General features: G+C 46.1%; 1 protein-coding gene across 3 annotated transcripts in view; it reads right to left on the bottom strand.

The window, feature by feature from the left end:
- CAMSAP1 (calmodulin regulated spectrin associated protein 1) overlaps positions 1–26,698 on the bottom strand; it is a 34,523-nt gene extending 7,825 nt beyond the window's left edge. The window contains exons 1-12 of one of the 3 annotated variants that reach the window (XM_027741334.2): positions 26,526–26,698; positions 18,584–18,746; positions 9,018–9,280; positions 8,294–8,455; positions 7,586–7,666; positions 6,605–6,637; positions 3,293–3,434; positions 2,470–2,609; positions 2,274–2,370; positions 1,654–1,831; positions 733–827; positions 274–358 (exon numbers count right to left, since the gene is read on the bottom strand). In XM_027741334.2, the coding sequence (XP_027597135.2) occupies positions 274–358; positions 733–827; positions 1,654–1,831; positions 2,274–2,370; positions 2,470–2,609; positions 3,293–3,434; positions 6,605–6,637; positions 7,586–7,666; positions 8,294–8,455; positions 9,018–9,280; positions 18,584–18,746; positions 26,526–26,594 (1,508 nt within the window). In that variant the 5' untranslated portion in view covers positions 26,595–26,698. Of the gene's footprint in view, positions 1–273; positions 359–732; positions 828–1,653; positions 1,832–2,273; positions 2,371–2,469; positions 2,610–3,292; positions 3,435–6,604; positions 6,638–7,585; positions 7,667–8,293; positions 8,456–9,017; positions 9,281–18,583; positions 18,747–19,361; positions 19,501–26,525 lie in introns of those variants that run through there. The other 2 variants (XM_027741332.2, XM_027741331.2) reach the window with 2 other exon arrangements.
- Between the last annotated feature and the right edge of the window lie 1,265 nt (positions 26,699–27,963).

The raw sequence follows: 27,963 nt of genomic DNA, 5'->3' as shown, positions 1-27,963 counted from the left end.
TTATTTTAAAAATGCATCCTGTGTGAAGTGACACAGGCAGCAACACCAGGCAGCAACTTCAGATATTTCCACTTTCAAGAGCGCTTCCTGAAAATCACGTCTGACGGATTTTCAATACAAATCTAAAATCAGTCAGCTCTGAAAACGTACATTAAAAGAAAACAAAAATCAAAATTAAGTGGCTGTCAGTCCAGTTCTAAGGCAGTGATACCACAGTACTACAATCAGATTATGTCCTTGGGCAATACTGTAATACCTAAATGCCTCTCTTACCTGGGTTTCTTCTCTGGCCACGCAAGAACTGCCCCTCGTGGCTGCCCGTCCACGCGGGTCAGAGAATTCGAACGATGCCGCTGCCCTGAAACGGTTTGTGAATTGACAACAGTTTTAAAATGGTCTTTAGACAAGCACTCTCACATTATTTACCAGCAAACACAATAACAGGACTGACTCCTTCCCCAACAGATGGCAGCAGCAAACAGATTTGCTGCAGCTGCAACCACAGACACAGTCAAAGCCTAAAAAAATTAAAATCCAGTAAGTTTCTTAAAAGATCTTGGCAATCTTTTAATGCAAACAAAGATGATTTACTCAGACTCAACATTCTCACCACTTGGGTGACTGCAGTTTAATTTGACTTTAAATCACCCACATAAATGAGCTTCTATTTTTATTATTTTATTGACATCGATGGTCACTCAGAGTTGAAACACAAATTCAAGGTGGACTTACCAGGGCTGTCTTCTCCCTGTAAAGATTTTTGTTGCTTTTGCCTCAAAGGGAGCAGTGGATGGGAAGGACTAAAGGCAGGGCTTCCTCCTTTGCCACTGATTCAGAAAAGCAAAAATTCATTACTACAAGATTTTTTTTCTATAATGAGAAAAATTATATAGTTATGAAGTTACAACTGGTAATAGTTACTTACATCCTCTTTAAAACATAATAATGTATCTTTAATTTTAAAGAAGTTACTTGAAGAGAAGAAAAGGTTTTCACATGTAACTATACAAAGGTAAACCTATTACCAGACATTAAACTAAGTTTCTGAACACATTATATTTAAAATGTTGCTTATGTAAATAGCAAATTAGAGACAAAGGCTGAAATAACTTCTTGGTTGCCACCAAATTTAGGTGAGCTGAAAAACCTTGTCATTAACCTTCCTGCACATCAGATCAGGTTTGTTTTCATGGAATCACAGACTGGTTTGGGTTGGAAGGGATCTTAAAGATCATCCAGTTCCACCCCCTGCCATGAGCAGGGACACCTTCCACTGTCCCAGGTTGCTCCAAGCCCCATCTAACCTGGCCTTGGACACTTCCAGAGATGGGGCAGCCACAGCTTCTCTGGGCAACCTGTGCCAGGGCCTCCCCACCCTCACAGGGAAGAATTTCTTCCTAATATCCAACCCAGTTTTAATATTTCCCGTTTTTTCCAAACCAGAAGCCAGACTAAGAGCTTCTGCCAGGCACCTGCAGGGGCTTATTGGCATTGGCCAAAGAACAACAGTGTAAAGTGTTTCTGTGAACTTGAGAACTGAGACTGTTTTAAAGACCGACTGCAACTCAAATCCGCTCAGTTTGCAGCAAAACGACAACACGAGGCAGGAATTGAAGATAAATTGAAGCTCAAACAGCATGAGGACACACTTACAGGTACTCAGGCTCCTCGGGGTGCAGGTAGTACCTGCTGCAGGCCTCAGGGGCTGTCTGGGCCGAGGGCTGCAGCTCTGCTGGGCTGGGACTGGCAGGACTGGCCATGAAACTGCGCTTGGTGGCGTTGGAGATGGGGACAGGGGGGCGGCTGCTCTTCTGCTGCATCACTGCTTTGACTGGGACATATTTTTACAACATTCATTTACATTATTTACAACTCACACCGGCCATTAAAATGACAAAACAGGACAGGAAGCTTTCAAATTGCAGTATATTGGAGAGCAAACCTTACAACACAACGCTAAAATAAAACCGCGAGTATTAAAAATGTGTATTTTCTAGTGACCTTAATGGGAACAAAGTTTCAAATAAATAATTAAGTAGTGGGTTCAGAGGAAAATTTTACCTGTTCAAAAATTACCCATTCAAAAAAATTAGAACTCAAGTGGATGTAAGACTAACTTTCCTTCTGTTTTTACTGCTTTCAAAGAACCCCAGCATGAATAAACTTCGGGTAGAAAGCAAGTTTTGAAGGAAACATCACCAGGCAACAGTTTCATTGCATTATAAGTATTTTTTAAGTAACATACTAACATTTATCAAGGGTTAAAAACTTACCATCTTTTATTTCCTGAATATCTCTGGGTTGGACAAAGTCTGGTTTGACATTCTCAAACCACCAGAAGAGTTCTGCAATGAACACCATGACGTTAGGCTGGAACAGAGAAGAAGGGAAATTACACCTCACAATAACAAAACACTCCTGATTTACCCCTATTTTATTGAAAGAGATGTCCTTTGCTATGTTTCTTACCTTCAAAACCAAAGGAGCATACAGCATGTCCTCCAAGGTGAGGTAAAAGCATTTGTTCAGGTACTCATTTGAGAATTCTCTCAGAAGTTGGATGTTATAGAGGCTGTCTGCAATTGATGTCACCTCCTTCAAACAGATATCTGGGAAGGGGAGAGGGAGGAGGAAATTATGGCAGAGAACACAGAGGATGACAAAATACAGAAGCAATTAAAACCAGACATCTTGATTTGCATCTAACAAAATGTTACTCCTGGGATTCACCCTCCTGAAAACACCCGGGAGCTCTGCAAGGTACAACATATGTGGGAATTTAAAAACCAACACAAAATGTTGATCTGAAGAAGTGAATGCAAGAAGGAAAACGAATTATTAAAAAAAAAACCCACAGTTTCTGGGGAAGAGAACACATGTTTGCAATGCTGAGAGTAACAATTGCTGAAGACTGGGAGGAACTATTTTAAAATCTACATTTTAAAATGTCAAGCTATGCACTCCTACAGAAAAACAGGAGAACTATCAGCTAACACTAGTGGACATGTGTGTTCCTTTTTTTTTGGCCTATTAAAAACCAGCTCAGTTATTTGAGCAAAGAAAGCCATCTCACCCAAATCTATAAAAGAAAGGATTATTTTTGTAGCTCATAATATACAGGGCACAGTCTTCTAAATACACTAAGTAAAAAAACTGATGCAGATTCTATATGTGATTTGACTCTGACTTCCACTACCTACTGTGTTGCATTTTTATTTGATAATGTATTTCTAGTTCAGCTTTCAAAGATTTAATTATTTTTTTTCCCCCTGGAAACTTTTATTTTACATACCATCCAGTTTCATTTGCTCTGGACAATAATAGTGTATCACAGCTAGAAGAGCAGCACCATCACTGCCATCCTTCATCAGATCCTCCAGCAAGGGGAAGTAAGGTAATTGTCTGCTGGAGAGATGGTCCCGTCGGTAACGCACCTACCAAGAGAAAACAGGGGTTCACATGATGCTGAAGATGCAAAAAAACAAGAGAAAAAAAGGCCAAAAAAAGGCATTTTTGTTAAGCATTGAAACCTCTTTTCAGTGGATCCCTTATAGCATCTGCTCCAATCAAACCAGTTGACAAGGGTGTGCTTTTCTCTCCCTGGAAGCCAATTCTGAGGAATATGGTGCTTCCTTTTAATCCTAGAATGGTTTGGGTTGGAAGGGACCTTAAGGTCATCCAGTCCAAGGCCCTGCAATGGGCAGGGAACCTTCCACTAGACCAGGTTGCTCATCTACATTCAGTCTCCTCGTGTCTAGGAGCAATCCATGCTGCTGGATTCCTCACTTCATTCACACATTGTAATTCATTATAACCAATTGAAGTCAAAATCCTTCCCCACAGATGCATGAAAGCAGCAGATCCAAAGAAAGAGACATGGATAACTACATGAAAACACTTAAAGCTTGGGCAAACCAAACCAAAACACAGCAAAAAATAATTCAGATGAGCTGGTGATCTCTCATACATTACCCACGTCCACGGACAGCAAAGTTGTCTCAGAGAGAATCAGAACACGGCAAAGCAGACAAAAATAAAACCCATGGCCTTTTCCAAAATGGTCAGAGAGAGGAGCAAGGAGGGCTTGATGTGAACAGCAAAACTCTCCATGATTTACCACAAATCAGAATCAAATTCTTTGGCAAACCACCCCCGGCCCTCGGGGGGTCTGGAGCTGCTAAAGCCACTCAGCTGAGGAACAGATCTTGGCATTGCCTCTTGCAGTTCTTGCAAGAGAAGTTGCAGGGTTGCTAATTCCTAAATCACCCACACACTGCACTGCACTGGAGGCTGTGTCTGGCTGAGCAGCAAAGCAATGGGACAGCAGGAGCACAACAACTGGCAGGAACCCCTGTCAGTGCTGTAAAAACAGCCCTCTGGCACTTCAGGGCATTAATAACACCCAGCATTTAACCCCCCGTCCTGTCTGATGTGCAGATACACCAATCATGTATTTAACCATCAGAGGAGAGCTGGATTTTACCAATGGCATCCTACCCTTTTCCAAGCCAACCTGGGAAAGCTCTCTAGATACACACACACACTCCTATGTGTCAACTCAGGATGGCTCAGGCTGTGAAAAAATCTGTTCAGAGGAATGAAGATCGCTTGGAGGAGTAAGAACCAGGTTCATTTCTTTGTTTTGCATAAATATAAGTTAAGTTTCCCAAGGAACTCAAAGCTTTCTCTGTATTTAATGCTGGTTTTTTTTCCTGTCCTTTTACCAGGTGCAAATTATCTTTTTCCCCAGCCTGGAGCACTCCATGAATATGGAATGGAATGGGAATCATACTGTACCACACGAGCATACTCCACTGGTTCCAGCATGCAGTGTGATATGGCATGCATCAGATCAGGCTTACACAGAGAGAAACAGTGAGATATAGGATGGTGGTTATTCAAACAACAAAACAAATCAAAGGCATCAGCAACATCCATTATGCACTGGGAATGTGGTCCCTCAGCCTGGGAAAATAAGTGTGCACACTCAGGTGAACTGGTTAGCTTAAAAGGGTCAGCATTTAGCCACTGGGAGTAAGGATATTAAAAAAAAAAACACTTCAGAAATTCTTTTGAAACTTTAATTCCTCCTATGTTTAAAGTAGATAAAAATAGTTCTTTTCTAATAGGCTTAAATAGAATTTAAACCAACTGCAGTCAACACTGAGAAGTAAAATCTCTAAGAATTCCTTGTTTCTTGTAGCTTTGGTGAAAAAACCCACCAATTTATCAAAGAGGGTTTTTATGGATTTAATTTAATTCCTTGGTTTTTGCTCAACTATTATTCTCTTAACCATTCAGTCTTTTATACTGAAAACTCTGAATTCTTCCTCATATTCTAAGTTGAGTTTTGTGGTTTGTTCCCCTCCTGCCCATGCACACAATTAATGACATTTGTATGCATTAAAGGGCAGAAATGGTGCTACTGAAATAGAGACAACTCTATATTAAAAATGCCCCAAATCACAAAATAAAAAAGAAATACAGAAGTGACAGAATCTGACAACTACTTTTGGAGACTGCAAAATCTGCCAGTAAACCAGTTTAATTTAAGTTGTAGCAGTGAGACAACCTCTATTTACACCTTTGGTTTAAGATATTTCAAATTTTTACTGCAGCCCATATATTTGGTTCAAACAAAGGATTAGGAGGCAGCAGTGGGACTGAGCTCTCTCTGGGAAGGCAGAGAGGTCACAGGGACAGGGAAATTCCCCATCACACCTGCCTTTTCCAAGGAATCAGCAACTGAGACAACAACTCCCATCTCCCCAGAGGGAAAATGAGCAACACCAACTCCTGCAAGTGCAGGAGAAAGGGCATCAAAGCTCAGGAAAGCAAAGGAACAAAGGAAAACCTCTGCAAGTTAAAATAAACCCGAAACACTCCGACAGAACAAAGCAGGATTTTATACCACAAGTACAATGTTGGTATTTTTTTTATGGAGTGGGATTTTTTTTTTTAAAGAGTGGAATTGATATTCCACTTTCACATTTCAGCATCAAGAAAAACAAGCATTTTGTTCCAATATGCAAACTGTCTCCCCTCCCATCTGCCAGCTCAGGCTCATTAACTGGGCAAGTGTCACACGGGATCCAAAGTGGTCTGTCCAACCTCCCAACCCCATCCCAAGGAATAACAGAGCTCTGGTCCTGACAGATTGAGGTGCAAGAGCAGTGTAGGAGCATTATTTAAGTACAAACATCTGAGTATCTTTGTGGATTCCAAGATTCAACAGCCATTTAAGCCGCCCAGCTTTGCCCTCACCTCCGTGCTGGGATCAGTTCCCTACTTCCAACAAAAATACAAATATTCCAACTGTTCATTCTCCAGAGTTTTCCTGCTGCTGCTCCATCTCCCTCCCTCCCTCCTGCAGTGTGGAAGCAATTTGGGGATGCTGTGATTATGCTGGATGCTGTACAGTATGCAAAAAGCGTGTCATGGAAGCAAAGCCTGATGACCCAAAAGCTCACCAAAAAATTAAAAAAAAAAAAAGGTGTTTTTCAAAGAGCAGCTAAGAAGCATTTTAATGGAAGCAAACACTCTGAGGAAGTTCAAAAAGCCATGGTTTTGTGGATGACAACTGGTGTAAAAGTAGTTCACTTACAGGTACTAATTTCCAATACCATTTGGAAGGAGACTGCTCAGGAAGCAAGGAAAGGAACGTGGGAATAGGAAAGGAACATCAGCAATGCAAGTTAAAAGCAGTAATACTTAAATGCACTTCAGCAATAAACACTTTCATATTTTAGAGGGGTTGTAGCCTAGAAATTTAGATTTAAAGATATTAAAAATGAGTCCCAAGAGTCAATAGAGTCAAATAATTAAAGGGATCCTTCAGACAATGCATCAGCTTGTAAATTAAACAGCTCTTTAGCTCCTTATTTTTGAAGGATATTATTTTCCATAAAAGGCACTAACATGAAAATTAAACAATTGTGCCTTGTTCAAATGTCACACTTTGATCCCCTTTGCCCAGCAATGCCAATTTGAGGAAAGAACATACTATTTATAATTTATGAAATCATAAATTGGGAGCTCAGAGAGCTGACAGACATTATGTTTGACATTCTCCAGAAATGAAAGTGTGCTATATTTTGCAATATTAGTGCATTGTGATATAATTTCAAGGGGAAAAGCTGGAAAAAACTACAAACACACACATGTAACATTTGAATGCCAAGAGTATCCTTACTGGACAGAACCTGAATAAGTCTCTGAATATACATTAGACAAATAACCCATGCAAAAAAAAATACGCCCCAAAAGCTTTCAAAATATATAATATATGTTTTGTGCTGTGAAAGCTGAGTCACATTTACCCATGTACAGTTGATACAAGTTATTTTAAGTTGAAACAAGCTGTTTTCATCCAACTGAAACTTAAAGGAAAGTCAGAAGATACCAGTGGGCTCCAAAGGTAAGGAAGGAAGGGCACTGATGACAGAGATAAAACAAACTGGATGCACAAAACCTCAGGAGTTTTGAGGACTGGAGCCCTCACATTTCTCTGACAAAGAAAATACTGATATTTAAATCCATTCATCATCAACACACAATATCAAGACTGAAGACAAATTTGTTTTACCTTTTGGTGTCCTGGACTTTCCATTAGTTGCTGTTTTAATTTAATCTCTTTCTCTGTTATCTCTCTCATTTTAAGGTTCACCTAAAAGGACATTACATAGAAAGTATATTAAAATACATCTGAATATGTTTCCACAAGTCAAGTGTTCTTCCTCCCATGGAATGGTCAATCCATTCTATAAACATTAAAACTTCACAGAATAACAAGTTGCAACAGTTTTCTAGAGCAATTCTCTATTAACAGTAGCTGTAATCACTACTAGGGAATCCTGGGTTTGCAAGGAGACATTCCCCTTGGAATGTGACTCTGGTGTCACTCAAAAGGGTTACAGTAACTTAACTGCTGCCCTTGGAAAAGTTTCAGTATTTCTGGTGAATGTGTTCAAGCTGGTTAGAATTAACTGCACCCTGTTATTTAACATGAAACAATCCTTCACCTAAAAAAAACAACCAAAAAAACCCCACCTCACAGTCTGAAAATAAAGAACCCAATTTCTACAGTCTTCCTAACTTAGTTCCTAATTATCTTCCTTATTTTAAAATTTACCAGCTTTACTCATGCCTACGAAAAAGGAACTGCAAAAGTGGACAAAGGTGACAGGAAATGCACCGGTGAGAAAGACGGAAGGAAGACACTCATCAGAATAATTTTCAATATCTGAAAAGTGACAATAAGAGACAGGCATGCTTTCCCCAAAGTAAATATTACCTTGTTAATCCAGAAAACCATTGCATCCTCCAAATCATAGGGCAGTTCTTTCGAGGCACTGAATGTAGAGAAGCGCTTGACACTCGCCACCACCTTCTCGATGCTGATCATCTCCACGGTGTAGGCCATCATCAGAGCATCAATCATGGCCATGTGAGAGCTCTGGAAGGGGAAAACGAGGAGTATTGGAAAGTAAAATCCCTCTTAAAGAATGGTGTGAAGTAAGGGAACACACAGGTACCCCCGGAATGCCAGGCAGTGCAAGGGGTTCAGGAGAGTTTATTCCAAAGCGGAGGACACTGGATTTACAAGGGAAAACTTCTATCAGTGCTGCAAAAAGCACTGGGCCTGAGAAAGACATGCCTCCTGTTCTATTCCAGGCTTTTATCTTTGTAACATCTGAGGGTTTCTCTCTCCTCATACCAGAGAGAGAGCCTGAAAGCTTCCTCTGGAATCCAGAAGGAAAAAAACCCATCCACCTATCCTTGAGAAAGGTACTTCTTTTTAGGCAGGAAAGACTTCCTAAGTGAAACAAGCCCTAATCTCCTCGTTACAGATCTTCCAGAAGGGTATCTACACTTACAGTGCTGTGTTCCAACTGTATTTAAAATCAAAAAACTCCTAAAGTTGGCGACCTAGAAACGAAGAGCTCTTCCCTCCCCTCTTCCTATTTTAACCGGCGTTAAATAAAAGGCAGCTCGTTAGTGGCTTTAATTAAGCTCACCATTTTGATTGGTGCCGAGCCCAGCTCAGACTCAGACACAGGTGTGTCATCGCTCTCCATGACGTAAATCCCCTTCCGAGACAGCGCCTGGATCACGGACTGGTGGCCCTGCAGAGCCGCCACCTGGTCGCCCTTGAGGATGAGGCTGCAGACGCGGCAGTACAGCTCGCTGGACAGCAGCAGCTTGATCACCGGGGGCTTGATGTGCTCCTGCTCGTACTGGTCGATGTAAAACGGGTCCTTCAGCTCCTCTGGGACGTTGTCTGGAACAGCAGAGAGAAATCTGGGTGGTGGGTGTTAGCGGGGTTTGATTTTCTTTGGGATTAGAACTGTTTGGAGCACAGGCTAAAACAGAGGGACAGTGGGGACAGTGGCTGGAGAGAAAGGGAGCTGGAGGTGCTGAGTGACAGCAGCTGAACATGAGCCAGGGAGCCAAGAAAGCCACCAAGGAAGCCAAGAAGGCCATCCTGGCCTGGATCAGGAATAGAGTGTCCAGCAGGAGCAGGGCAGTGATTCTGCCCCTGCACTCAGCACTGGTGAGGCCACACCTCGAGTGCTGTGCCCAGTTCTGGGCCTCTCAGTTTAGGAAGGACATTGAGGGGCTGGAGTGTGTCCAGAGAAGAGCAACGAGGCTGGTGAAGGGACTGGAGCACAATTCCTGTGAGGAGCACAACTTGGGGTTGTTCAGCCTGGAGAGGAAGAGGCTCAGGGGAGACCTCATCACTCTGCCCAACTCCCTGACAGGGGGTGTAGCCGGGGGGGGGTTGGTCTCTGCTCCCAGGAACCAGCAGCAGGACACGAGGGCACAGTTTTATGCTGTGTCAGGGGAGGTTTAGGTTGGACATCAGGAAGAAGTTCTTCACAGAGAGAGTGATCAGACCTTGGAATGGGCTGCCCATCCCTGGAGGTGTCTAAGGACAGACTGGATGTGGCATCAGTGCCACAGTCTGGGGGACAAGGTGGGGTTGGGTCACAGGTTGGACTCGATGATCTCAGAGGTCCTTTCCAACCCTGTTGATCCTGTGATTCTGTGAAAATGCTCTGGGCATCAGATGGACACCATTTATATGTATCTTCAAACCAAAATCTGCAGCTGCTTGGAGTAAGAATATCCCCAAACATCTGCTCACAGCAACAGCACAACTGCGAGGCTCAGTCACTGCCTCAAACTGAACAAGAAAACTAAGCCACTGATATCTTGGTTCTGAACTGCCAAAATTCATCAAAAGACCAAAATATCTGACTAAAACCTTGAGCACTTTACAAGCAGTTTGCAAACCAGTCAGGTCTCCAGTGAGCTGATGGGCTATTTTTTTTTGACAAGAATGTATTTTAGCTTTTTGGCCTTGAAATGAAAATTCAAGCCTAGGAAGCAAACCCGCCCCACTTGGATTAAACGGGAGCTTTAAACCAAGGCTAAAAATTAACTTCTTTTGGCTTGGCAGGATTTCCACAAGTTGTATTAGGATTTTATCACCCTGAACATAGATCCTGAGTGTAGCAATTTGAATGCAAGTTAAAATTAGCAACACAGAAGACCTGACCCTTGCACACCCCCAACCATAAAGATACTTTTGCTACTGCCCAGGAGAGAAAGGTACTGACAACAACTAATATTCCAATCACTCTAAATATGTCTCAGACGTTTCAAATCCATCCCAAAAGAAATACTTTTACTCATACTTAGTAACCAGCTCAGGAGCTATCGATCTTTATAATGGCTTAGCAGGAATAATGAGAGTCTGCAACCCCAAGAAAAAATATTTTCCAGCCTCAGGTGTATTGTCTTAATAGAAGCCTGACATTTCCTAATTTTCAGACATAAAATTCTATTTTTGTTCTATCCAGTCCCTCTGAATATCTTTCCCCAAAGTCACTTCGATGGTTCATTTTAAATACGTACACCTACAGTTAAAAGAATTATTAATTTACTTTGCATTCAGCTCATTAACCAGAACAATTCAATTCTCCCATTCCAAGGAATTCCTACCCACAGCACATCCTTAAACTGCAAAAAAAAGAAAAGCCACACAACATCTGTATACTGCAGAGCACCTGATGTTCACACAGAAACCAGGACAGAATTTTACTGTGAGAGCCAGAAGCACATCTCATGTAGACAAAAACATTTAGAAACCAGTGTTGTTGCAACATCTCTAACAGCCATTGTTAGTCAGTGCTGTCCCTATTTTTCAAAATGGGAAGCTTTCTGAAGTTTTTAAAAATTAAGATCACTATTTTTTCTTTCTGTGACACTTAATGTGACTTTATACTGAAGATGGTTGGGAAGAGACACAATAAATCCCACTGGCACCGCCTGAGTGGCATTTGTTAACACGGGTGTCCATTTTTAGTGAAATACATAATAAATTCAAATATTTTTAATCTCCTTAACATTAGTCAACCTGACCTAAAATCAAAGGCTGTTGAAAGCTAATTCCATTTAATGGCCATTGCCGTTTCCAGGCAGAGAACTCGAGCTTCCATTTCTAAAGATCCAAAAATCTAAATGCAAAGCAGCTCATATAATTCAACATCTGAGCTCATTACAAGCAGCTACACCTTTAACAACCAAAGCCACTTTGCTTTGTACTAGAATTATTTGTGAAAGGCAATAATACAAGCTCATAAAATATCCATGAAGTTGTACATCTCTGGCAGAGCATTAGCACCCACTCCAAGTTTGAAAGGCTTTTTTTTGAAACCACACACACAAAAAAAAAAAAAGGAAAAAAAAAAAAGCAAATTTCAAATGTCTGAAAGCACTTGGATTGAGGGGTTTTGTACCAACACCTGCCCTCCACCAGTGACTGGCTGGAACTGGGATGAAATGGGTGGACACAGAGCCCCTCCAAGCCTTGCACAGACCCTGCACTCTGGATTTTCCTCAGGTCCTTCTCCACGAGGTAAAGAACAGACTGAGATTATTTCCTAGACTATAACTCCAGAGAGCAGAAGGGTTTCTCTGCAACCCTCACACCCCCCAAGGGATACAATCCATTGGACTGGGGTGTTTACACACATATTAAAGCAGGAGAGCACTGGAAGGGGATGCTCGGTGTGACAGGGGCAGCCAGGCCTCCCACATCAATTTTCGATTAAACCAGCTCCATTCCAATGATTTTTAAAAGCCTTTTCTAGCACTGACTGGATCTGGTTCTCAGCGAGGAGATTCCATGTCACAGAAATCAATATATTTTAAAAAAAATCCCCAAACAAACAAAGAACCCCAAACAAACACAAAACCCCAAAGCAAAGCAAAAAAAAACCAACCTTGTGTTTTATCTGCTGTTGTTCACTCCGAATGTCCAGCCAAGAAATCTGAAATCTTTGTCTCCTCTATTGAAGAACCCTCCAACTCCATGTTCCTGATCTCCACATAAGTGCTTAAGGACTGAATGGATTTGGATTGACCAGGATTAAAGGCAAGTCAGGGTGGGAATAACTTCCAGTACCAGGATTAATAATTTGAATACTATCAGAGGAAGTTACTCATCAACATTAATCCTCCCATAATAGCAACTTATTTCACAGCAAACACTTGCCCAGTTTTATTTTCTACCCCATGTTCTGCCAGCTAAATTTGTCTGTGACACAGAGGAACGGTTTTGTAACTGATTTCATGTCCTGACAGACAGAGCCATGGAAATTTTAATATATAAAAACCCTATCAAAGCTCAAGAGCAGTGATATTAACTTTATTATTTAATTCACATTTATTTACACCGGACATAATTGCACTATCCACATGGCAGGCACAAATAAATGAGAAATAAAGGCTGAAAAAACTGCAATGCAAATGGGATGCTATATAAATATATAACTGAGATGGGAAACTTCCAAATGCAGTTGATGTTCTGAACAGGATGCAATTATGCCAAAAAAGCCTTCCCAGGCAGTTACACACAAAAAAGAGGTTTAATTGTGAGATATCTTCAATATTTGAAAGTATTTGAAAGTACAGCCTAAGAGACTGATCTTTCCAAGTCCCAGTTTTTATCAGCATCTTTTTCAGCACCTTCCCATCGTGACCTATAAATGAACTCAAGACGTTACAAAAGTTCTGTTGATTAAAACTCCTGTTTTTACACATTTATGGTTTGGATTTTGGGAAATTAAAAAAAAAAAAAAAATCGACCTGAAAAAAATTAACTTTGAGCAATTCACTTCTAAGCTACAAAACTTTCTGCTGAATAACAAATCACACCAAAGCAAACCAAAAACAATCAAATAATCTCCTTCTTTTTTGCTCCTAACTCCCAAAGGAAGTCACTTTTATGTTATTGGAAAGCTTGCAAACACCTTCTGTTTTTCCCAATGTGCTTTCTGAGTTGTTTCACCAGGCAAATGTTGGCATCAACTTCAAGACAGGCTTTAGAGTTGCCAGTTTTAGGCAAACTGAGAGTTCAAAAGATGAAACTTAAAAACTACCAATGGTTTTATAGTAATTTAGAACCAGCACATAACCTGCAATCAGCTCTGTGAAGGTGAAAATCATTAGTTCAGTTTTTTAATGAAGAATTGTTGGAGAATTTACCACCCTACTTGATACCAGAGTTGACTGGATCCCTTTCACACATGGAATTCATGTAAATTTTATACCCTATTAATGACTTGCATGCAGTCAGCTCATTATGGAGCAAAAATGCTCATTTTTCCTGCTTCCCAGACTTATAAAACAAAGTAATATCATATTTTTTCCAAGTTTCAGCAGCATAAACTCTTGAGTGTTCTTGCCCTGCTGAGACTGCTGGGGAGACACCTCCACCAGCTCTTTGTGTAAGAGAGGAAGGACCCAAAAATAAACGCCCATGATTTCTCCTGATGCAATTCCTTCAGTCTGTGCCATCATATCAGTGAGTTCTAATCTCTCAAAAACTGCCAGTTCTGAGTACAAATCACCAGGTACAACATCATTTAGAGGATTATAAAAATAACTTCACTTGCAACAACCAGCAGAGAGACAATTATTGCCAGACTCTCTCCTCTCCTTTATCACCTCATTACAAAAACCTGCTCTAAGACAACCACCTGATTGTGACTTGATAAAGAAAAATACAGCAATCTGAACAAATTTGACTTATCCCTTGAACTGCTGCAGTGGATACACCCCAGATGTTCTTTTACCTCCAGAAGCACGAAGAACTGGTTTCCCATGGAAAGAGAGCCAAAGTGGGATGGTAAACAGCACAGAGCTTATTCAAATTCTGAGTAGGATTTCATTGGGATCGGTATCTGTTCCCAGAATTATTCAGCACAGGATGGATGTCCTCCAAGCTGCAGAAACTACACCTTCTCAGCACTAAGACCACCAGAATTAACCCCACTCTTTGGGGGTTCTCGTTCCAGCAGGGAATTATAAACCCTGTCAGTGATGTGGAATAGGGCACAGGAACATTTAGGCAGGAAAAAGCCAAGCTAAAGGCTTTGGAAAGTGCATTATCATATCTTTTGATCGAGCACAAAGCCACAAACCTGGATGAAGCAGGAGAGACAAAATAATAATTATGGAATCCTTCACCCCTGTGAACTCCACACAATAATACCCAGTGTTTATGAAACAGGTGCTGTTAAAGGAACAAATGCTTAACTGTTGAATATTTGCTAAACACAAGAGCTTTCTTACAAGTATTTTTGCTACCAACCTGAGAAGAAAGCTGACAAAGAAGAGCAGGGAATCCAGGGATTTAGGCTATTTAGCCCAGGAAACATGCTCACACTGCTTCTGCCAACCAGTAAATATCACAGCACTGTAAAACCTTATTTAACAAGTAAATTTTAAGCACTTCAAAGACCAAAAAAAAAAAAGCCCAACTTGCATTTCCCCTCCAATGCATTACATTAGCTCTTGGCTTTCCTGCCTGCATCTTGCCAAAGGTCTCAGGCTACTGTCAGCATTAAGTCTGGAAACTATGTAAAGCTCCCAGGCCTGATAAATAAGTAAAACCCACTGAGTTCCTTTCGAAAAATCCAAATTTTACACACTGTTTTACAGAGGCAACAACATTTGTTATGGAAAGGGTTGGAAACAACCCCCTGCTCCCAGCAAGCTGCAACACTGAGATACTTCCATATGCTCCTTCAATATCTGAGTTTTGACATTATAACTGGGATGGTGGAAAACATCATTTCTGCACATAAACTAACGCTGCACTAACTAAATCTGCCGAGAAATCAGAATTTTTCCTTGCCATTGTCTATTTTCCCAAGTGGTACCAAACAAAAACATCCTGGGGGTGTTTATCTCAGAGCCCGAGGGGCCAGTGGGGCTGAAGGACCAGGGTCACTCCCCTCTGCTCAGCTTTGGGCAGCACCTGGTCTCCTTCCTGCCTGGCAATCTGGCTCATTCCAATGGCTGTGGAAAAGTGATCTCCCCAAGGATGGCTTGCCAAGCCTCCCCAGACCTCCCACGCTCACCTCCTGTGAACCAAAGTTCCACAAACCCAGTGGCAGTTTTGCTTCTTGACCACTTAAACATCAGGAACTTTATTTTCTCGGTGCCAGGAGAATTCCTTAAAGTGCCCCTTTGGGTTCCCATCCAAGTTTGTGGATGAAAAAGGTAATTTTGTTCTAATCAAACCCCATTTTCTCAAACCACTGTCTCAGCTAAAGGGACTTGGAATCTTCCAAGTGCAGGTTTCCAGATGCACAGAGTGATCCGTGTCACTATTCCCAGATTTATCTGGGGAGGTGGATGATGCTGAATGGGGAAACACCTTCCTTCACAACATCCTTCCCCTCTGCCTTCTGGAATTCTGACAAACAGTTGTAGGACCTCCCTCTGGGGCCCATCTGTGCCAACCAGGCATCCACCAGAGCCAGGAGCTCCAGCTTCCAGGAACAAACCATTCAGCCCAATTCCTGGGCAGGAAGAGGGGTTGTCTCACAGAATTTCTCTAGCTCCAGTTGTTTGGCTACCAAAATTCTCTTTTCATGGCCAGAAGGAAAAAAAAAAAAAAAGAGGAGGAGTGCACCATCAAATGAAACAAAGCCCAAACTAGGAGTTCAAATCTAAATTATTTGTCATGCATGCTCCCAGTGATTTGTCCTTGAGGGAAAAAAAACAACAAAGGATGAAGAATTTTCCTACTTACATGCCAGCTTAGAGGTGAGGAAGTCAAATATTCTTTAACAGTAAAGAGAAAATACAGTTGCAGGTAAAACCTGCAGCAATGAATGACTTTCAGTGACAGTCTACACCAGAATCAAATTCCTGTTCTTGACCCTTCCCACACTTCCCCAGGAGCTCAGCCTTACTCAGATCAAAATGAAATCCAGGATATGCACCAGGATTTGAAAGATCAAGGCACAGAATTCTGTCAATTCACATGCATCAAATCCAAATCTAACATTTCAGGGAAACACCCTTAATCAGCCACTTGAAGGCAGTTATGGAAACCTTATCAGGTAAGATTTACTTCAGAACATGTTTTAATATTATAAACAGAGAAGCATTTTTTTTTACCAAATTGACCAGAAATTAGTCTAAAATAATAAAAAAGCCCCCAAAATCTTTCATCTGCATAGTGAGATTTTAAATAAGAAAATCACTCACTGAACATCATCCAACATCTTAAAACAAAAACGTAACCCTGAGAGATGACATCAAGTCATCAAGTTCAAATATTATTCAAAATTATAATCTCATAGGAAACCTTCTTAAACCCATCTCTCTATGAATTAAAGAGGCTTATAAATTTCGAGGGACTGTGCAATGCTATTCCAGCAGCAATGCCTAAACATGTGACAACGACTTGCAGGAGCCATTTCAAAAATCAAATTACATTTCCACGGGCCACAGTCCTGCAGAGACACACATGGACACAAATCCTTACTCACTGGAGCAGCACCAACAGCATAACACGGAAAAAGTTTATTTTTTCCTATTGTTTGTGGCATTTAAGTGCTGCTAAATGTAATCTGCACAAGCCTAAATGCAAGCAGAAAAGCTGGCAAAGGCTGCTCCAGCCAGGGATCACATCTCTGCCACGGGGAAAGCTGTTTCTTTTTAGTCCTTGGTGAAAGGAAAGCCAAATACTTTTATAATCAAAGTCTGTGTTGCCAAGTGCATAAACAGACTTGCCACTGAGCAATTCACTGGTCCAGGAGGTCCAGACACAACGGTGAGTTGTGGAGCCCCAGCAGACACCACGAGGCCACCGAGCTCTCACTGCAGCGCAGGAGCCGTGCCAGTCCTTCCCTCCAGGAGCAGCTTCTCTTGGAAACAAAGTCACAGCACACACCGTGTGCATCTCCAGGCCTGCAATAGCCATTTTATCACTGACGGCTAAAAAGTTTCAGGCAATGTTACAAACAATTCCAGCGACTGAGAAATATTTACATCGGGAAACGCCTGTTCTGCTCTTTTAAGTTATCAATGTTTTGCTGACACCCTCCCCAAATTCCCACATTTTTAAACGTCATCTGATCCCCGGGGGAGGTTTTTTGCCTCTTGTTGTGTGTAATAAAATACCTTCACTAATATTAAACACTATGAACCCATGATTTTATTTTCCCCACAGTCACTGAGATGAGGAGGCCACTGACAGAGCTGGAAATATTTGAAAAGAAAAATAATTTTGACAAATATTCCAGCAAGGATTAATATTTAATGGCAGGAATGGACCTCTTTTCTCCAGCCTTGTCACCAAGTAAGCCAGTGCTAATCCATTAAGCATATTATGAGTTTGGAGAATTAGACTTAGATTAAGAGGGCCACCTCATTTTCCAAAACAAGACTCTGTACATGGCTTTATTATATGTTTTGTTCTGGATAAAAAACCCCCAACCACTAGTGTTCCATCCTATTTGTTCACAATGAAGCTACTTAAACTCAAGATGGATCTAGCACATGGAGACAGATCTAGTTCAAAAGAAAAAAGCAAATTTCAACAGCTGCCAGGAAAACGCTTACAAATATACTCCAAGAATATTTATTTTTCCACGTTAGACTGTACGGACTCGTGACAATGTGAGGGAAGGGAGAACTCCTCTGTCACCTACAACCTGCTCTTTAATGTCACAGAACACAAACTGCACCTGCTCATTCATTTCTTTTTCACAAAAGACAAACGCTGCTGAACACAAACGGATTGTATTTCAGCTCATCTTGAAGGCAAACCCACAATCTGCCAGGATAAAAAGTCCTAACTGAGCACACAAAGGGTGTCAAGGTCCCAGCATCCACTGGCCAAGATGACTAGACAAGGAAGCACCTAAAGCCTTCCCAGCCTGGAGGGACTCAGGGCCTGCAAGCAGTGACATAAAGCTCTGAGGAACAAAGTCTGCTTAGCTAAAGCAAGGATTTAAACATTTTGAGGCAGGCAAAGCACCTCCCAGGCACCATCTGGGAGCGTTCACCATTAGGTTTGCTGATTCAGGGCATCTCACACAGTCCCGTTATTCCTGCTGGAGGTACCAAGAAACACATAACATTAACAAGAGAAGAGGCTGCCATGTTATTGATATTTAAAACAAAGCCAAATTTAATTACTCCTGGAACGGCGGGGGAGACAGAAAAAGCAAGAACAAAATCAAGAATGAGCTCCTGACAGAGGTGATCTTACCTATTCCGTAGGCTTTAGCACAGATCCATTGTAGATTAGCAGCTATTTTTGCTCTGGCTGAATCATAGAGCTCCAAGGGGACAATCTCAACTGAGCTATCCGTCAGAGCATCCATTTTTCTTCTGGTGCTATCTCCACCCGCACAAACATCAACATCCACCATCTACAACAAAAACAAAAGACAGCGACTTTTACACGAGCCGATTTACACGAGTCGATTCCGAGGTCACGCAGGAGAGGGGCCGCACACAACAGGCCCGGCATCCTTCGGGATCCCCACCGGGAGGGCTGATGGGGCGATTCAAAACCCACTCGGAAATCAAAGGGCATCGGAGCCCGGGGCGAGCATCCCTTTTTTTTGTGTGTGTGTGAAGGGCAGGGCCCGGCTCGGCGGAGGAAGGCGCAGCCCCGTCACCTGCTGAAGGGATAAAGGATGGGGCTCTCCCGAACAATGCGCGCAGGTACCGCCGCCCCCTCCCCGCCCGCGGGGCAGCACCTGCGGCTCCTTCCCCCGCCGAGCCCCGGAGAAGCAGCAGAGGCTCCGCGCCCGCACGCCCATGGCCGGGCCGAGCGGCGCCCCCTCCCCGCATCCCCTCCCCGCATCCCCGGCCCCGCCCGGGCGGAGGGGGAGGAGGAGGCGGCGGCGGGGGCGGGGGAGGCGGGGAGGGGGCGCAGCCCACCCGGCGCCGGCTCCGCGCAGGGCCCCGCCGAGCCCCCGCCGCCGCCGCCGCCGCTCCCCCCGCCCGCCCCGCGCGGCCTGCAGGCCCCGCCGCCTCACCTTTGCCGCGCTACCGCTGCCTCATGCCCGGGGAGGGACGGGGGCACCGCGGCGCCCTGGGTGGGGCAGGGGCGGGGAGGGGGGGGATGCCGGCCCGGCGGGCCCGGCGCCGGTGCCGGTGGCGGGGAAGGGAAGGGCCGGGACGGAGCGGCCGCCGAGGGGCCGCGGCTGCCACAGCGCGCTCGGGGCCGCGCGCGCCCGCGCGCGCGCATGCGCCCGCCTCCCGCCCCGCGCGCGCTCCCGCGCCCTCTCCCTCCCTCTCTCCCGCCGCTCGCCCCCTCCCTTCCCGCCGCTCCCGGCTCCGGGAGCGCGCGCGCGCGCGCGCTCGGCGGGAAAAGGGAGAGAGGCGGGTGAGAGAAGGATGGAGGGAGGGAGGGAGGGAAGGGAGGGCGGGGGAGGGAGCGGCTGCGCGCCCGCGCGCGCGGGGCATGGCCGCCCTCCCGCCGCCCGCGCGCGCCGGGCAACCGTTGCCATGGCGACCGCGCCGGCCCGCGCGCGCGCGGGGAGCGCAGACCCGCCCTCATGGACCCGCCGTGCTCATGGACCCAGGGCCCCTCATGGACCCACAGAGCCTCATGAACCCAGGGCCCCTCATGGACCCACGGCCCTCACAGACCCACAGTCCCTCACAGACCCACGGCCCTTCATGGACCCACAGCCCCTCATGGACCCACAGCCCCTCATGGACCCACAGCCCCTTTTGGATCAAAAAGTACCAGAAACAATTTTTTCCATGTTATTACAAATAATCTCCCTCAAGGCTTGTTGAGTTACCGCCTGCTCACCACCAAAGTACATCAAAGAGTTTCCAGGCTGAAGCCTGGCTTACACGTCTTATGTGTTTCTTAGCAAAAAGGGAATTTCTTTCCCTGCTTTATGTCATGATCTACAAAGAGAGCAAGAAATATGTGACAGGTACAATATGTGATTGGTTTTTGCTGGGTTGGAAGGGACCCACAAGGATCATCCAGTTCAACTCTTAACCCTGCACAGACACCTCAACAATCCCACCCTGTCCCTGAGAGTGTTGTCCAAACCCTCCTGGAGCTCTGGCAGCCTTGGGGCTGTGCCCACTGCCCTGGGGAGCCTGGTCAGTGCCAACCACCCTCTGGGGGAAGAACCTTTTCCTGAGATCCAACCTGACCCTGCCCTGACACAGCTCCAGCCATTCCCTCAAGTCCTGTCACTGGTCACAGAGAGAAGAGATTGATGCTGCCTCTCCATGTCCCCTGGTGAGGAGGTTGTAGACAGAGATAAATCTCCCCTTCTGCGGGTTGAACAGACCCAGCGACCTCAGCCACTCCTCACACGGCTTCGCCTCCAGCCGCTCCACCATCCTCATGTCCCTCCTTTGGACACAGTTTAATAGCTTTAGATCTTTCTTGTATTGTGGTGCCCTAAACTGCACATAGTTTTGGGCACCACTGCTCACCAGGCTCGTGACCAAAACCGGATCCTGCAGATTAACTCACTTGACAAGTGAGTTCCAGGGCTCATCGCAAAAGTGAAGCTGCATGATTGAACAGGGCTCCGAGCCTTTAATGCCTGTGCCCGAGAGACGAATTATCTTCATATCTATCTACTGAAACCATGATTATAAGTTTAGCTGCACAACAGCATAGCAGACTGACCTTATTCTACATAATTTTGTTATGATTCTCATAATTTAATTTTTTTTTCCTGCGTGTAACTGGTAGATTATATAAATATTTCAAAATCATTAAACATTCATTTGGGTCTGTCTTAAGATTCCACGTTTATTTCCCCGTGTCTTCTCAAAGTGCAAGGGGAGGGCACTCTGTGTCACCAGGAAATACAACCTGGCGTTCAAAGGTTATTCCAGCCTCTATCACTCCTCCACATTAAAGGATTGTGTGCAATTAAAGTGTCTTTGCAAACAAGTTGCTGGTTGTTTTATAATCTCCGTTCGAAGGGGTTGGTTTTCAGCACGGTTGTTAGAGGCTGTCGTTTCGCGGCGTTATCATTAGAACAAGCTGCTCTTGTTTTTAGATTAAGCATTAAGGCCCAATCCAAATCCCCTTATATTTGAGAAGAATGTTTTCATTTTCGTGGTGGACTGGGCATTAGATCCACTGCAGGAACAGAACAGCCCTTGGACTCGTAGAGCAGGTGACCTGTATCGAGGGTGAGGGTGCGACCATGAGAAATCTGACCTACTTCTTCCTCTGACATATTTTTCCTTGAGATAAATAATGGATTCAGTTGTTACGCTCATCAGAAACAAAATACGTTCTAAGAAGGTGGCAGACTACCCCTGTGAAACCAAGCCAGTGTTAACCTGGATCCCTGAAACTCTCAGAATAAAACAAAAAATGGAAACGTTTGGCTCAAGGAAACGAACATCGTGGAGAAAAAGCGCAGGGGGGAGTCTGGTGGTAAGAACACACTTCTTTCCCAGGCTGCACGTGGGATCCTGACCTTGGAATTACCTCTTGTTCTCCCCCCTTCTTCTCCTTTCTGCACCTCTTCCAGCCTGGTGTGGGATGTGCTGCCGCCTCTTCCTCTGCAGTAACTCCCTGAAACTCTGGTCGTGAGGGCATTTGCTTGTCCTTAAGTGGAAGCTGAAATTGATGTTTTGGGAAACTTTGCAGGTGATGACGAAGTGGTTTGTCAAGAACTCGGCATCATCCCACACCAGCGTCCTCAAACTTGTCCTGCAGATAAAAAGCCTGCACTTAAAGTGGGAGGGTCACCAGTGGATTGCTGAGCATGTTTGCTTTTTCCCTGAGAAAACAAATGACTCTTCCGTGTTCGGTAGCAGCAAATTCAGCTGTAATTTGTGTGCCACTTGTTTCTTTCTGTACTCCACTACAAAACACGCTCCAAGGCTTTTCTTCTGCAAAATGTTAATACATTGCCTTTCTATATGAAATAATTTCCCTATTAGACTCCTGGATTCCTTATGCATTCAGAGTGGGAGTACACGTGAACTGACACACTCTGCACAACTTGTCTTCCAGCAGAGCTCAGAGATTAATTACTGGGAGGCAATTCCTGTGAGAAATCACCATATTCAAACACGACACCTATTACAGGGAGCGAAGCTGAACCCGTGTTCTTGTTTTCTCCCATACTGGATGAGTTCCTGGGATTTCAGTTTCTTCCGCCATGTTTCATTTATGAATATTGGGAGACTTCATGTGGAATAATGATATCAGTTGCTTGGCATCCCAAGGACATCAGATCCAAATTGATACTGTAAAAAAGTATCTTCTGTAAAAATAGAAACCAGCAGTGCCCTGGGATCCTAGAGGGTGGAGATAGTTCCTGGGTAGGAAGAGGCAGAAAGAGCTTCCATTCCTAGAATTGTTTGGGTTGGAAGGGACCATAAAGATCACCCAGTTCCACCCCCTGCCCTGGGCAGGGACACCTTCCACTATCCCAGGTTGCTCCAAGCCCCATCCAACCTGGCCTTGAACACTTCCAGGGATGTGGCAGCCACAGCTTCTCCTCAGCAGTCCAGGTGGTACCTGAAAAAAGGTTCTTCACCTTCAGTCTTGCCCAACAACTCCTGCCTGTGCTCTCCCAGCAGTGAGAGAAAACAGTCAAATGAATCAATATTTTTTTCCTCTTATCCTCGCAGAATTTCCACCATGGCCATGAGTGCTGGGGACAGTCCCCACAGAGCAGTGAGCAGCTCATGCCCACCCAGAGCCCTGGCTGCCTGCAGCTCCCTCCTTAGGGCTCTATTTTCAGCCCTGGACTAATTTTGAACCCTGCTGTAGCTGCTTCCCTGTGCTTAGTTGTGCAGGGCCTCGTTTGCCCCCGTGTTGAGCACTTAATATCCCCAGTCAGGATCGACTTAGAGCCTGGGCACATCCAGAGGTCACAGTGTGGGGCCAGTGCTGGTACCACGGCTGCCTGGAAAAGGAGATGTGGTCCAAAAGACATTTCAAATATCTCCTGACTCTCAGGAGCCAGGGTCCCATCACATGAGGGGGACAAGGGGGGGACTGGCAGCCTCCTCACGCTACTGCTGCTGCGACAGCTCAAAATGTCTTTTCCTGCCTTGTACAAAATAGTTTCCCATGACAGTCCATCACGGAGCAAACCCTGAGGAGGAGAGAGCAGGACATTATTCTTAGCAATGGAACCGTCACCTCAGTGCCGTTCCCAGCACCGCTGTCAGCAATTCCTTATCTCCAGCCCTGGAGCTCCCGAGGAGCACGCAGAGCTGTGGCCCCGTGCACCGGGGAACCGCAGGCAACCAGCAGGATTTTTCATGTAAATAAAGAAAACAAATGAAGGGCAGGTTGCAGGACTCTATTTCACTCGTGCACTCGCACTGTTTCAAAGGCAACGTGCATGAGACACAGCCATTATGCTGATGAGTGCAACAAGTTATTCAGAATTATTTCTTTTTCCCTCGCTTGGAGTGTTTGATGTGTATCAAACCCGCGGAATGGGACGGGCAGGAAGCACTGGCAGCTCTGCTGCTTACAGAGAGGGGCTTCCCCCATCGCATCTAAAAGAGTACTTGTGTTCAACACTTATCTTCAAAGTGCTGTGCAAACATTAATTAATGACTCTGTTATTGCCAGGGGGAAGAGCTGGCAGAGGGAGGGGTGACAGCTCTCCCTGCTTTGCTGGGAGCCAGACCTTCCTTCCCCGGCTGGGAGGAGCGGGATGCTCCGGGCCCGCGGAGATCTCCAACAATTACAGCTCTGGAGGAGCTGGCGGTGGGTTTTAAGTGCCTGCATTAATAATAGGAGGGGGTTTAGCCTGTAAGATATTTTTATCTGTAAGATTATTTACTTTTAAAGTCCCTGGACTATGTTTAGGAGGATAACGGGTCAATAGCATTTACAGCCCAGCAGGTTTTCCCAGAAGACTCCTCCCACCATGCCTTGCCCTTCCTCAAGCAACCTCAACCAGGGAGACCCCAGGGACGAGCTGGGTGAGCGCTGAGAGGGTTTTGAGTGTTGTCATGATCTAATTAATGAGCAAATTAGGTGTTTCTATCTATCCATATATCTTTATATTCATGAGACCCTCTTCAGCAGTCACATTTGGGCGGTGCTCAGAGAGAAATCGATTTCTGTTGGGACTGTTGGTTTGCTTTTCCCAGATGATTTCTTTTTAAAGTGCATTTTTCTCCTTAGGCCACTTAGAGTAAAACTATATTTACCACAACCCTAACTGTGCAAAGAGAGAATGAGTTATCTCCAACTTTTACACCACTTAAACATTACGGGAAAGCAACGAGTAACTAAAAGGCAGAAGAAATGAATAAGAATAAAAATCTAATTGAATTCCAAGACGCAACATCTGTCTCCTGCTCCTGACTAAGCAAGGTGCAAGAGCCCAGGGCAAGATGGAACATACTCAGTGTCATCATCCCAGTAGATGCTGTTGGGATTGTGGAGCAGCACAAATCCCTGGCACAGGGATAACACAGCACAGAGCCCTCCTCTCCTCTCCTCATGAGCCAGCACATGGTTGTATCTGAAAACAACATCCTGAACCTCTGCTAAGTGTTACCTTTGGGAATTCACAGCCAACTCAGCCAACCCTTTCCAAAAGGGTGTTACAACATCATTATTGCACCAAAATGTTTGACATTCATCGCACAGGGGGAGGTGTTCGTGTGGGAACAAATCTGGGACCGCCTCGTTCCAGGTCTCCTGGGGGATGCACAAAGGCAAACGCTGCCTGCCAGCTCCTGGAAAATCACCTCATCCATCCCAGACACAGGAGGGATGTACCTGACCCAGCATTTTCCTTTTCCTATGGCAGGTTTGCATTACGGTCTCACGATACAGGAGATATTTTGAGGACATTTCTGCATTTTAGAGCTTCCTCCTTCATAAATATAAACTCTCAGCCCTGGGCTGAGGGACTAGCACTGCCTCTTGCTCCGGGTGATTTTGATGTGCTTCAACCCAGAGAGCGCCTAAAGAGCAAAAACTGCCTCAAAAGCAAATTAAAGCTCCTCTAATTCCACCACGGCAGGGTCTGGCGGGGGTGGGCGGTGACTTCCCACTGCATTTCGACTCATTCCCATTCAGTATTTTTAGCTCCTGCCCTTCTGGTGGGATGCAGCTCCTGGTTCCCTTGCTACCGGCTCTGTGCTGCAGCTGAGCCCTTCCCCTGGCAGCCCTGTCCCCTCCTGCCCTGCCTGTGGAGAGGTGCCAAGGCAAACACTGCACTCATCACCCCTCTGAGTCCTGGCCAGCCTGCACATGCTCCAGCACTCTTAAACCTGTAGCCAGAGAAATATGTTAACGTACAGATTAGTCAGAGTAATTCAAACACCTCGATCCTGCTCGTCCAGGTCCTGTTGACAGCAAGGACTTGACTCTAAAACTGAGACACTGAGCAGGAAACCAAGAGATGCCAGATCTCTGATCCACCGACAGCGAGCTCTGGGTGATGGACCTCAGAGCAGATTCCTGGGGGGAGGGCTGGGCAGTTGCCAGCCCGTGCCCACACTCCAGACATGGATGCTAAAGCCCAGGGGCACACGGAATGTCCTTCCCTGCTCCAGAGCTTGGCACAGAGGGGGCCCTGCACACCCCAGGGTGCCCATCACCAGATCCCCCCCACCCAATCCATTCCAAAGGCTTTGGCACCTGCTGAGGTTGGAGCCACACCAGTGGCTCCGTGTGAGCAGGATGTGGCCCCACAGCAGGATGGGGTGAGCGAGGAAAGTGGCCACAACACTGTGAGCGGCACCCAGGGGAGAAACACAACACGGGTGCCATCCTGCTGTGACAGGGGTGACCCCCCTGACCCTTGAAGTGGGCACAGTGCTGGTCACTTGGGCCATCAGGTGTGGATGGTGCCCACACGAGTGGGGTTGTATGGTCCTGTTCCCCCGGGCAGTGCTGGACCACCCCCATCCCCACACGTGCCAAGGCTGATGCCCTCCCAGCACTGCTCTGCCCCAGGCTCCCCTCGCTCCCCACACTCTCAGAGCAGGCTGAGAGCAGCCTGAACCCCCCCAGTGAGTCCTGGAAAGTGGGGTGACAACACCCCCGGGTGCCAGGAGCACATGGAGAAGGAGGTGATGCAAAGGACACCCATATCCCTGGGGCTGGGCCATGGGGTGCCTGTCCTGCTGGGCGAGACACACAGATGCTGTAAAACCCCCAACAGCCCAAAGACCCCCAGACACGTAACCCCCTGCCAGCACTGACTTACGGGTGGCAGCCGTCGGCATCCTCGCAGCCTCGGGGGTCTCCGGGGGCTCTTGGCAGCAGCCCGTGGCATGGGAGCCCATGGCACGTCCCGGGGGCTCAGCGCCGGGGGGCTCGGTCCCCTCCGCTCGCCGGGAAGGGCTGGGGGGAGCGGGGCAGCGCTGCGCTCCCCGGCATCGCTGGAATCACCACGGCAACTGCGGGTGACTCACGAGCCTTTCTGAGTGACATCAGAGACGCGGAGGAGGGGGCCGGGGGCTGGAGGGCGATGCCGGGAGCAGATGTTCCCGGTTCGGTTTTATTGGGGAGAGCTGGAAGGTTTCGTGCACGGAAAACGTGCAGATCCATTCCCCCCGCCCAGGGCAGCGTCTCGCCGGGATCTTGGCGTTATTTTGCAGGAGATCCAGGGAGTCAGGAGGGGAGGAGATGCTGGATCCCGTCCAGCTCTGAAAGCTGGGACACCCCGGGCAGACAAGGTCCTGCTCTCCCCCCGCCCTTGGACTTCGATTCTGTTCCAAAAAACCGAACCAGATGAACAAAACCAGTTTAAAATTACTTACTTTCACTGGTTTCCCCTCGGTACCAGGGGTGTGAATGGGGGGGGAGTCACCTCGGAGGGGGATGTGCTGGGCTCCTTGTCTTCAGCCACGCTGCTCCAGCACATCATCCCTATGGAACCTGCCCTGCAGCTCCCAGCACTTGTGGTCGTAGAAAAGGGACCTTGCTTGGAAACCAGTCCTGAGCAGGGAGGAATGTTTGCTGGGCACACATGCAGGGGGTTGGGACCAGCTCACAAACGCTTCCCATCAGACATTTTTCAGAGGGATTTGGCAGCAGGTTTGCTCAGGGCCCCGCGGGGCTTCCTCACCCACCATCTGCAGCCACGGCCAGAAGCGCTGCCGCTCCGTCCCCTCACAGCCTCCCTTAGACTGAGCTCGAGGAGACAGAAGGAAGTATTTTTAGCAGGATGAGAGTCCTGCACGAGGCTCGTGCTGAGCAAGAGCAGCGCTGGGTCAGCCAGTGGTGCAGCAGCTACACCATCTCCAAAGAATAAACTCCTATCAACCTTCCCATGGGAGCAGCTCCAGGGGCATCACTCAACACCTCCCCACCAGCCCCCTTCTGGGGGCTCCTGGGCATCCCTGCTGGGCTTGGGGAACCCAACACTTGGGGCTCTTATTTTTAGCCCAGCGAACTATAAATACAGCCCATGGTAACCCACGGGAATTTGGGAAGTGACGGCACCCGGGAAGCCCGTGGTGGCCTGAGCTGCACCTCCAAATCTCCCACTTCCAGACACCTGGATGGAAACACCTCGGACCAGTTATGGGTTGGGCTGCACCAGGCATGATGCTGCTGCAAGGGGGAGAGGGGGCTGGCAGGAGGAGTGGGCTGCTGCCTGCTCCTGCCTGCATTGGCAGCAAATGGGAGAGGAGGGATGG

Source organism: Pipra filicauda, unplaced genomic scaffold (assembly GCF_003945595.2).
Source record: "Pipra filicauda isolate LSUMZ 115617 unplaced genomic scaffold, ASM394559v2 scaffold100_size2392355_pilon, whole genome shotgun sequence".
Classification (NCBI taxonomy): Eukaryota; Metazoa; Chordata; class Aves; order Passeriformes; family Pipridae; genus Pipra; species Pipra filicauda.
Note: the sequence above shows the minus strand (reverse complement) of the source record. Positions and strands in the feature narration are given on the sequence as shown.